Source organism: Cetorhinus maximus, chromosome 17, assembly GCF_964194155.1.
Source record: "Cetorhinus maximus chromosome 17, sCetMax3.hap1.1, whole genome shotgun sequence".
NCBI classification, from domain to species: domain Eukaryota; kingdom Metazoa; phylum Chordata; class Chondrichthyes; order Lamniformes; family Cetorhinidae; genus Cetorhinus; species Cetorhinus maximus.
Genome location: NC_135895.1, coordinates 101,176,648 through 101,189,333, shown reverse-complemented (window position 1 = coordinate 101,189,333; position 12,686 = coordinate 101,176,648). Strand labels below are relative to the sequence as shown.

The following is a 12,686-nucleotide window of genomic DNA, read 5'->3' as shown; positions in this document are numbered from 1 at the left end:
ACCTCCAATAGCTAGTTTAAAGTCTCTGCAAAGCATCAATCTGGGTAGCTGCAACAGTTGCCAGATAAGATGAAACGTTTGACTACTGACCAACCAGAAGTGCCTAGTGGACTGCAGCAGCTCAAGAAGGCAGCTCACCACCATCTTCTCAAGGGCAATTAGGGATGGGCAACAATTGCTGATCTAGCCAGTGATATCCACATCCCATGAATGAATTAAGAAAAAACTGGTTAACCATGACCTAATCTGCGCTGGAGGCAAAAGTGAGTGCGCGTGATGGGGAAACAATTAAACAAGGAATAAGTTGGGTAAGGAAGTTGAAAAGGTTATGTACACTCCATTAGGGCTTTTTGAAGGCCTCCAAAAGTTGGTTGCTGCCCGGGGCATCTAAAGAAAAACAAGGGGCACAAATCTGACTGTGTCTGGCACACAAAAATTGCCACTGTCTGAAATGGCAGAACCAAGTTCTATTCAGCCTCAATCCTCTCTCTCCAAATCATCCATTATACTAAGAGCAATGATGAGTAAAGATGACCCCTGCCTTCTCTTCTCCATTGTCAAATGCCTCCTTGAAATCCTTCTCCTTGTCAAATGCCCCCTTGAATCCTTCTCCCCTGTCCTCTTCACATTAATAATATGCAAGGAACTCATGGTTTCTTATGCAATAAGAAAAAGATCACTGTTTCAGCCGCTTCCCCCTGCCCCACCAACCCAAATTTCAACAGGACACCTTGCCTTAGCCCTGAACTTTGCTCATAACTCCACATGCCCTTGCTGAGCTCATCTGTTCACTCCTTGTTCCTTCAACCTCATTCCCACTAACTACTGACCACCAGCTTCCCTTCCTGGCCCCCAAACTAGACATTGTAAGTGGCCCCATCTCACCTGCAAGTCCCAAGTTGAAGCCTTTTATTCAGGTTCCTTCCAGCAAGTTCAGCTTGCCCAACGCCCTCATTTTTCGAGCCTTGGCTCCTGCTCACCATACGTTGCTTATTGAAATCCCTCCTTGGCCTTGTCGATTCCTAATGCTTTGACCATGTCCAATGCCACCAACATTCCCTCTCAACAAACCCTCCATTATTCTGCAATCCCTACCACACCATTGACACCTGCCTTTAACAATTTAGGCTGCACATTCTAAAATTTCCTCCCTAAAATTTTCCATCCCATCTACTCCTCTAAATCCTTCCTCCAAACCCACCTCTTGGCCAAGTCTTTGGATACCCATTCTAATATCTGCTTCTTTGGCTCGACATCCACTTTTTCCCCCCTCACACTTCTGTGAACTATCTTGGGATATTTTTTCATATTAAAAGGACATTTATATAGCATAGGGGAAAACTTGTACACAACGCCTGCTTACAATGAATGATGGCTGGACCCAGTGTGCATAACCACGTATAGAAACTATGTAGTTTGTGACATGAGGTACGTGAGGGTGTTGACAAAAAGAGGATGGCTACAATGTAGCGGCAATTATACTACCATTTTTAAAAAAATTGTCTCATTGCTCAGGTAGCTGGAGAGATGGAAATGGTTAACAATCAGGTGGGATATTCTATTTATTTTGCTGACATAGAGTTTAAATTTTTTTCAGAATTTTGCACCAGTGTCAATGGTTGGGTGATAATGACCCAAACACAACCAGCACTGGTCTCAAACAGGTGCTCGCCCTCTATTTGCATATTCAATACCTGTTTTGGGCACAGCCACTGCATACCAATTTCTCAGGCTTTACCGTAATGTTGGGTGGTGCATTTCGGGCTCATATTGAACATAAACTTCCTAACTGAATTTATAGGTCATTTTCTATTTGTTCTGTTGCCACATGTTTTATTTCTACTGGTATGAAATACCATAAAGCAATGATCAAATGCTAACAATGTGCAGAGAATAAAGTTATTTACAACAATCTCCAGTTTTGCAAAGTGTAAGAAGGTTTTTATAGGGTATGGACCCTATAAAATGAACCCTTCAGATGGTCCAACATACTATGAAAAATTATCTGGTCGACTGGTTCAGTGGACCATCACCTCAAAACAGACCGGTCAAGTGTTAACAAATAATCCCATATCAATCAGTTGGGAACATCTCACATCCTTATTTTGCTGCCCAAATGAAAATGAGAAATGAATGGTAATAAATTAACAGATTTTGCATCAGCCTTTAAAGATTGCTGCAGAAATTCTCTTTTAGGAATAGCACGCAATAGTTCAAATCCTTCCTCTCATTAAAGAGCTGGAAAAGAAAATTGGCATATCCTGGGAACTTGCACTGCAGTCATCCATAATGATTATACTGTGGATGGGGTAGTAGCGCTGTTGACTCTTTAAACCACAAGACAATGGCATGTTAATATACCAACTCCATGTGTTATCCCGACTTTTAAAAGCTGCAATGGTAACCGTAGCAGGGATCTCCAAGGTAGATTAGTAGCCTTACCAGCAATAGTCCAGCAGGTGGGGAGGGAGCACTGGGATGTAAATATGCTGCCAATACATTGGATAAAGCACGGCAGCTGATGCATGAACACAAGCCGTTAACTGGAAAACAAAAAGAATAATATTGAAACAAATTCCAAAATCAATTGATTAAACCACAACATAGTGCAAAATAATTGATTGTAAATCCTTATCTTAAGAAATGTTTCACGGTAAAAACAGAGCGTAACAGTGAAAAGGTCACGTCTGCACCATAATTTGCTCATCCTCAGGATTAAAATAACATGATTAAATATGGAAAAGAACAGGGTCTGATGGGTCCTGAGGGATATCATTAGGGCAAATTGCCAAGAATGAAACATGAGCCAGCCAGGAGAGTCTCGAGGCTGAAAAAAACACTGAGGGATTGAAATGTTCGACAGTTGGAGCTATGGTGATGTGTGAACTGCAGCTTTAGGTATCAAGAGAATTTGTTCACTGACACATGGAATGCCACTATTGACCTGCAACTGCCCGAGCTAAACAGCTGTACAGTTGAAAGCATAAATATATGATGGCTTTTCATCTGCAGCCAACGCTCTTGAACCGACTTATTTGCAATTGTGTTGCAATAACAACCGTACACAAAAACAATGAATCCTGCACTTGTGCAAATAGATATAAAACATGGCAAAAACAACCCGGTTCTATTGGTCTGAACAGGCTGGCAACCTTCCATCTACGAAAGATGATGGACAGGCAGCAAACAAATCCATTTCAGATGAGGTGTCTTCATATGGCACACTTTTGCTGATGGCTGAAAAGGCCAATCCTTGACAGCCAGGTTCTACTACCACGCACAAAGCTACCAAGTGTTGTTGTGGGTTGCTGTCTTTGGCATTGGCGTCTGTTGTCAAGCCACTGTAGCCAGGTCTTCGTGATGGTGCGCACCAGGCCACCACAGGAGGTGAAGCCTTTTCCCTCTGACATCAGCTAGTGATTCTTAGGTGAGATAATCGATGTCTAGGGCCTTAACATCATGCTTGCAAGCATCCTTAAAATGGAGCTTTGGGCATTCTACTGGTTGACTGGCTCCGGTTACCTCATGATACAGGAAGTCTTTGGCTATGCGGCCATCTTTGATCCTGCGGACGTGTCTGAGCCAACAAAGCCACTTGCTAACAAACCTGGGAGCTCTGCCTTTGAGACGACTACCGCATTCATGATTTGGTCCTGCCAAGATATACCCATAATACGCCACAGACAGCGCAGGTGGACATTGTTGAGCTTTTTTTCCTGGTAGCTGTAAGTTGACTATGTTTCACAGTCATACAACAAGGTGCCGAGAATACAGGCTTGTAAACCATCAGCTTGGTCCTAAGGGTCAGCTTGATGTTATTCTATGGGCGTTTCATGGGTCATCCAAAAGTGATAGCTGCCTTCCATGTGCATGCAGCAAGTTCTGCATCAAGGGAAAGACTGTCACCGAGGACCTGAGGCTGCAGAATTTGCTAATCACTTCCAATGGGTGTTGTTTAGTGTGATCAGGGGCAGAGATGCAACATCTGGTCCCATGACCACAGTTTCCTTTGCGCTTATAGTCAGGGGGAACAAGTTACAGGCATTTTAAAAAGTTCATTCATGGGGTGCGGGTGTCGCTGCAAGGCCAGCATTTATTGCCCATCCCTAATTGCCCTTGAGAAGGTGGTGGTGAGCTGCCTTCTCGAACTGCTGCAGTCCAGTGGTGTAGGTACACCCACAGCATGTTAGGGAGGGAGTTCCAGGATTTTGACCCAGCCACAGTGAAGGAACAGCAATATATTTCCAAATCAAGATGTTGAGTGGCTTGGAGGGGAACTTCCAGGTGGTGGTGTTCCCATGTACCTGCTGCCCTTGTCCTTTGAGATGGTGGTGATTATGAGTTTGGAAGAGAGACAGTCCGGGAATCGTTATAGCTGAGTTTCCGTGTGGGCAACTAGCAAAGCATCATCAACGTAGAGGAGATATCCAATCAGGGCACAATTTGTTTTTGTCTTTGCTTTCAATCTTGATAGATTGCTCAACTTGCTAAATAGACCACATGATGATATTTCTAAGATTATTAGGCAATGTAGGCCAGCTCAATAAGGATTTTTGCAATTAACAAACAACCCACTGTTTTTACTACTGATAACACATTATTCTTACATTCGAGGCTTCATTATTTGAAGTCAATTTTTAGCCCAGAACCATGTGCCACCTTATTTCTTTCACTATCTACCATGTACAAAACATTGACCCCACTCCACAAAAAAGGTACATTCATTAAATTAAAACAGTCTCCACTTAAGTGAACAGAATTTAAACAGCGATTCCTTTTTCCCCTCAAACTGTTTGATCGATAGCTTTGAGTGTAAAATGGACTCACAGATAAGAAATTTAAAATTATGAATCAGGAGAGGAAATAATTAAGTAAATCGCCATACACAATCTGAACTCTCAGCTGAGCTAACTAATGCTGATGCCATTCCCATGAGCATTGGTTTTTATGGGGTCTAATTCCTTATAGGGCTCAAATACAACATGGTACATTGTGTAAATTGTATTTTTGCCTCTGGATACACAACCATCCTAAGAGAAATTGTGTTTTTTACTTTGATGAACAAACAAGGCCATTCAGTGTTGTATCCATCACCACCTTGTCTGTTTTAATGTTCTACTATCCACCTCACTGCACATCAGCTACACTGAACTCACACTGTCCAGCATCCAGCATTTTCCTGTCATCAGCTGTTGCAGTGGATTTCACTCAAAATCACTCAATCATCATTCTCGCAATGAGTCCTCGGTCTATATTTTAAGACTAAAACAACTTGGAAAGCTACATTGACACTAGTCTCAGGAACATCGAAAACCTATTGCAACCGTTCAAAGCGGTGAGGCAAAAATGTATTCTTATAAAGTTTCCAAATTGGATCACATCCAGTGCAGTGTGAAATGTAGTGATATGCCCACTGTCTGGTAAATGTTTTAGCTTCTAATGTTGAAAGGACTCAAGGCGTCCAAATTTATAATTTTCCGCAGATTACTCTCAGAGTCAAGAATGTATAATCTTTGCAAAACACACTAAAAACAAAGGGAGAACAAAACGCCAATAATTTCTTGTTTCTATTGCATCGCCGAATTCAATTTTGGACTTAAGTGTGGCAGACCAGAAATTTATTTTCATAATCTGAAGACACAGTAGATCTATAAAGTGATTTTATATAAATAAAACATAATTTGAATAATTCCAAGACTACTGAATGGAGCAGATTTGACACCATGTGGAGTTAGAGCACTTTTTAAAGAAAAATAGAAAAAAATTGTCGCAACACAGCTGATTCCTCATGTACTTTGGCAACGTATGTCATGTTACCTAGCAACACTCCTAACGAAGATCAATTAAACAAATGTAAATCATTTTCTAAGGACTATTATATAAACATAACCCTACACTCCATAAAACGTCCATATAGGGTTCTGTTGCTAATAAATGTATTTTTAAAGTAGAAATACAAGGTATTCATTATTCATAATGAAATAAACATTATGGAGATTTCTTTTATCCTTGGGAATTATAATACAATTTTACAATGGTGCACAAAGCTATTTACCACTATGCTGAAAATGCCTTTGAGACTTAGTCAAAGGTTCTAGAGCTGCTAAGACATTAACCAAGCAGTTCCAGTGTTCAGGAGGGAGTTGAGCGTTCAGCACAGAGGTAAGTACCTCCATAAACAATCATAAAATAGTTATAAATAATAATAAAAAAAAAGCACTCTCAGCTTGAAGGTTGAGGCTACACAAAGACTGAAATCTGCATTGAACAACTGAGACTGGCAGTTGCTGCTGAAATGGAACAAAGTCTGATTAATCTGTGTTACAACCACCTCCCAAAACACTGTAAGGGTCTCCTGACATGACAATTCATCAGGAGCACCAGTAAGTCATCACACGAAATGTCCAAGTCTGATAATACGCAAACATTGATTGTTTCTACCACTTTACTGAGGAAATATTGAATGAGCGGTAAGATGTTAAAATATAGACTTAAGGAGTTCAAAAGATATTTATACCATGGCAACTGCTCGGTGACTTGAAGCCGCAGTTACCAGTTACAGCCAGATAATACCTTCTTTGTAAAAAATACAATCCTCTTGCCTGGGACAGAATTCTGCATTTGAGCATGCCTCTTATCATTCAAGAAATGTTTTCAAAGGGTGAGTTAAAGTGTCCGAGATCCTTAAATGTTTCAATTAGCTCTTGTTAAGTACCAATAGTGCTCAAAATAGTCAGAGACCAGAGTGAGATCTAAACAGAATGGTGAGATTCTCCGGGTAATTTCACATCATGCACTTTTGAGGTCATGTTTGGGACACAATTTCTGAGTTACACAGCAATTTTAGTGTTACTGTTAATCTGTGTAGATTTAAGAACAGCCTAATCTTAATATATGACATTTCTAAATGCACTGCAAAGTCCTATGTCTGGCTTTGCCTAAGAAAACCCCCTTTTTAAAATGGCAACTTTACCTGCAATATATTCCATGCCTGTAGGTGGTGCTGTGATAAGGTTTTTCAATCTTTTACATAACTAACAGCTACAACAGAGCACGTTGAGAGTTAATCCGAAGAGTGTCTGTTAACATGCAATTGCAGGCTCTAGTCTATGCATGTCACTGCGGAACAAACTATGATTTTGACACTTCATTGAAGTAGCCAGCAGCCATGTTGGTACAGGGAAGTCAACTGAAATAAAATAAGCGTGAAGTGTGTTGCCCCTTTATAGATCTTTCATGCTTCACTCTAATCTCATCCCCCCCTCCCCCCACTACACTATTCATCAACATCCTATTTTTACTCAAAAACTGCCTTTCCATCCAGACCTTATCTCGCTTGTAAGCTCCTTGCCTTGCATACAACTTACCATCTCCTCCACCACTTGCTCCCCACCCGCTACCTGACAACCCAGGTTACAAAGTTACATCGCCTTTGGCATGACTAACCCTACAAATGGCACCTTGGCTGACTTCCAAGCAAGAAATGATGTGTTGTTAATTCAGTGGACAACTGCTCAATAATGGTGCTGACGAAAGTATTTGATCAAGTGTCAGTTTATACCTTTTCATTTGTACTTCATTACTATTTTTGAACAAACTGAACTTAATATTTTAGCACAAGATTACAAAACACAAATACTGACCTTTTTATGGTTCTCATGCTACGAAACTGTCCCACAGGTTATGGAAATGACTGACTGCATTATATATAACCCGAAGCTAAAAGCTAAGAATTTTACTGCACACTGGAGCTTAGTTTCACAGCTTTTTAGGCAATATTTTAGAACTAACTTCCATAAAGCTGCAGTCAATTTTTGTTGAAATATTGTATTTGTTCCAACCACTTGCTGAAAACTCAATGAATCCCTGAATTAAAAGCTTTTGTCCATTGTGAGATCAGTCAGATGGCAATAGCTTTCTGTTCTATTATCAACCGAAGCCACTTAGTAGTGAGGTCTTTAACTTCCTTCATTGAGCTTGTGGGCAATGCATTAATTCCACTTACGGGCCAAACCTATTACCATAACTGTCTGAAAGCTAGCTACATGCAGTGGAAAATAGTCCACTATTTTGGTACCTGTTGATTTACTCCTGCTAATGTCAGCTTCTCTTATTTCTGTGCCAACAGTGGTCTAGCGAGCAAAAATTGCCACTGTGAATTCTCAGCAGGGAAGGAACTCATTCAAACTGCTCATCAAAACTATCCGACTGCTTTACCTCAATGTTAATTACCATTAGCCCAAAATATAATAAATAACCACCAACTTTCAGGGAAAAATGTTGCATGACTTCAAAAAGCAACTTTCTTCGTTGGGACGACTAATTCTTTTTTAATTGTCCTGACATGAGCATGACATTGGTATAAAGCGTGTTATATGACTATCTTGTGAGGTGTCCAAAATACAGCCAATTGCCTGCCATCTCACCGTTCTTCTTCTCTCGTTCGTAGTTCAGCACCTTCCCTCCCAGCTGACCCAAGCCTGATGTAGTTTAGTTCTGACATCAGTTCACAAAACATCACACCTCATTATTCCGTAATCTTTTGTTGAAACCAAAGCAAAGAAAAAACTTGATTTAATTTTAAAATTCGGAGAAATAAAATTACATTGGGAAGCAGTGCACTGATTTCAGCCCACCCCACCACAATGTACTGTAAATACTATTTACAGCTTGTCCTACCTTATTTTACCACAGTTAATTCAATGGTACCTCCCTGCCCCACAACTTCTACCACTGAAAAAAACAGAAGCAACAATCTCATGAGAACACCGTCATCGACAAATTGCGCTCTATCCTGGTTTAGGAAATAAGTTGCTGCATTGTTGCTGGGTAACCTGGAATTTCCTGCCTAACCTCATAGTAGGAGCACCACCACCAGCACCAGAACTGCAAAGGCTCAAAATGCCAGTGTGTCATGATCTTCTCAGGGCAACTAGGGATGAGCAAAAATAGGACATTGACAGAATTTCCCTGCATTTCAAGAACAGATATACCTATTGTTTTAAATCACAAGTGATCTTCCAACAAGACCAAAGGCGCATTTGTAAGTTTATTACCCGTGCGAAGTGCTAACACTAAATTTGCTGAAAATAAATGTAGAGCCAGGGCCCAACCTGACTTCAGAATGCATACAATTTAACATTGTACTCATACAATTAACAACTCTTCTGTAAAAACCTTTGAAATGGTGCTGAAAAGTGTCTCCGAATTTGTTTTTCAATATCATTGGCATTTGAGTGACAGCACTGCGGCTCTGAAGATATCACCTTTTTGACTAAATTTTAAAAATAGCTCTGCTTGTTATTAAGGTCGCTGACTCCCGGTCTAACTAATGCCTTGCTCTGACCATGGATTTAGGCTGCATTTGAACCGTAACTAACACCGGCACAAAGTGAAACTGCTTTGCTTTGACACAACAGTCATAGTATAAACCCACCCAGAATGAATAGATTTCCACAATCGCAACATTATACCCATGTACCAGCACTCCTGTCAGTTTATTTATGGAACAATGAGATACAGAAGTGTTGATCTTGCATTTTGCAATCAATCACAAGGAAGCGAGTGTCTGCTTAAGATTTTGATTGAAATGCATAATCATGAAATCTGTCCTTCTATAGGGAAATATTTGTTGACATGGTTTTAAGTATTTATTGCCCCAAATTAATACAGGATAACTTGCTGAACTAGCAGGAACTGTATTTTATTTGTCCAAGTGTGAAAGACATGTAACTGAAGCTCCACAGGGGTGAGCAAGTTTCCAATCTAACAAGTAAACAAGCTCCCATCTTCCTCCTGTAAAATGAAGTTACTTTCATTACCTGCGCTCATGTCATTTATGAATTTGTGTATGAAGTACAGCACTGTTATCAGTAGATCAGATGATACAGAATGCTCGTTGTCGAGGAATACGATTCTGATGGGCCAGGACAACGAAATAGCCAATGTTCATGTTATTTATTTAACTCACTGTTTCAGGTGTGTTGAAGGGTTACAATTAACTCAGATACTCAAAAATAAAATTTGTATTTAGCATTTGGGCAATTACAGGTTTGGATTTCTTTCAAAAAAAAAACCTTGCACCTTCAGCTGAATATGCGAATTAAAATTTAACAAAAATACTGTATATGCTGCCTGAAATGAGTCTTTTTTAGTGTAATAACATATAGATGTGGTTTAGTTGCAATAATTCTCATTAGGTCCAACTAGAAATCATTAGAATACAATGTGCACAGTCAGTTCCTGACCCAATGAAACTCCATGCAGCAGCATGACATAACCAACCAGTTTCAGGGGCCACATGGACACTGCAAACAAGCTGCTGTCTTGTCCCTAAGGAAACAAGCTTTCAGCAGCCAGTACTATGAAGTAATGGCTCAGAAAACTCATGCAACTGACTCCAATTATTTCAACAAGGCCTCAAGGCCAAGAAAATGGTCATGGTTTATTTATAAACAAGGCAGAGGGTTTGAGGATCTGTACAAAAAGTGGCAAAGAGAGATTGATTTACAAGGTGAAGAGCTTTTAACTGAATTTGTTTTGCCAGCTCTTCTGTTCCGCCAAGATGATGCCCTGTATATAATGCTGGACTTACTAACCACACACATATTGACAGCAGGTCCATGTATAAACAACCTGCTTGTGTGCCACTGTAGGTTGCAAATGATATATTCTGGTTAGCATACGTCTGACAGGATGATGAGAAGCCTCTTGTCAGCTGCAGGCCAGCCAAAGTCTCCGAGACAAAATGCACGTCCCCAGCTGACTAGTTAAAGAAAACCTGGTGTGGTACAATTATACAGGCATATGACAAGCCTACACGGCTGACTGACTTGAAAACTGATGACATGGCTTTAAACTGTGATACTCCTTACCCACTGTCACAAAACACCAATAAATCTGCTTATGCTCTATTGTAAAATCATGATATATTCCTTGGCCTTGAATATCTACGAGGACAGCTTGATGTTCAAAATGCCTTTCACATGATGTTTATACGAAGGTAAAACCTGAATGCTGCGCACATAATATCAGCATTCCTGCTCTTATCGCAGTTAAGTATCATCTTACTGCTGCCGAAACTATACTTTCAGTGATAACCTTAACTCCTTAGAAATAAAGAAATGTGATTTCTAACAAAGATTTTTTTAAATGTTCAATTCTACAATTTTTGTGTTAGCAAAATATAATTCGGAGAGTGGAGAACAACCCGAAACAATCCCAAAAAATCTGACCAGGCTGGGATTTTAAAATAACATTTACACCTCTTGTGATTTCCAGCATCACTGCTCGCAGATAATGGGGTTACAGCAGTATGCATCCTCTTGCATGGCTAGCACTGGGAATTTCAGAAAATTGTAATTCAGGTTCCAGTCACAGTACATTAGAATGCAGATTCTAACACAACCAGCAGGATGCAGCTTTAAACAAATATGTGAGTAAGAATGAGGAGGATCTCCCTGCACAATTGGCTCTAAAGTTAAGATCGTCAGCTGAACTGAAGCCTCCTCACCATAAAGCTACAACATATCAGACAAACCATGAAGGTAATAGGATCAATAACATTTTCTGTTATATTGCAACTCATATTTAAAATAGTTTGCATTCTGCCTGCCAATGTACTTGGAACCTATATTGCAGTTTACAAATGTCAACGATTAACTACTGCATTTGTTGCTCCCAATGTGGTTTCCTCTACATTGGAGAGACCAAACGCAGACTGGGTGACCGCTTTGCAGAACACCTTCGGTCTGTCCGTAAGCATGACCCAGACCTCCCTGTCGCCTGTCATTTTAACACTCCACCCTGCCCTCATGCCCACATGTCCGTCCTTGGCTTGCTGCATTGTTCCAGTGAAGCTCATCGCAAACTGGAGGAACAGCACCTCATCTTCCGACTAGGCACTTTACAGCCTTCCGGACTGAATATTGAGTTCATCAATTTTAGATCATGAACTCTCTCCTCCATCCCCACCCCTTTTCCGATCCTCACCCCTTTTTTTCCAATAATTTATACAGATTTTTCTTTTCCCACCTATTTCCATTATTTTTAAATGTATTTCCATCCATTGTTTTATCTCTACCTTTTAGCCTTTTTTGATTCCTTCACCCCACCCCACCCCCACCAGGGCTATCTGTACCTTGCTTGTCCTGCTTTCTACCCTTAATTAGCACATTCAGATAATATCACCACCTTCAACACCTCTTTGTTCCTTTATCTGTGACATCTTTTGGTTATCTCCACCTATCATTGGCCCTCTATCCAGTTCTACTTGTCCTTCCCCCACCCCCCCCGCCGCTCCCCCTCCAAACCAGCTTATATTTCCCCTCTTTTCTATTTTTACTTAGTTCTGTTGAAGAGTCATACGGACTCGAAACATTAACTGTGTTCCTCTCCGCAGATGCTGCCAGACCTGCTGAGTTTTTCCAGGTATTTTTATTTTTGTCAACGATTAACTTATTTTTCTACTTGATCAAAAACCTTGCTAAATCTGCTATAATTCAATAAATGGATAAAGTAACTGTTAATTTGAAAGTAGCTTTAATCTAAAATATCAAATATATTTCTCTATATAAAATATATTATAAAAAGTTGCATGTATGGAATACATATTTTGTTCACTATATGCTTTATTTCCTGCATCACTACTTTTGTTCAACACTATTTTCATCATATGTATCTGACAT

General features: G+C 40.1%; 1 protein-coding gene across 3 annotated transcripts in view; it reads right to left on the bottom strand.

Moving 5' to 3' along the window:
* The window catches only part of dennd1b (DENN/MADD domain containing 1B), a 278,033-nt gene that overhangs the window by 86,910 nt on the left and 178,437 nt on the right, over positions 1 to 12,686 (bottom strand). For all 3 annotated transcript variants that reach the window (XM_078561729.1, XM_078561730.1, XM_078561731.1), the window contains one exon: positions 2,443 to 2,543. In XM_078561729.1, coding sequence (XP_078417855.1) covers positions 2,443 to 2,543 — 101 coding nt within the window. The remainder of the gene's footprint in view (positions 1 to 2,442; positions 2,544 to 12,686) is intronic.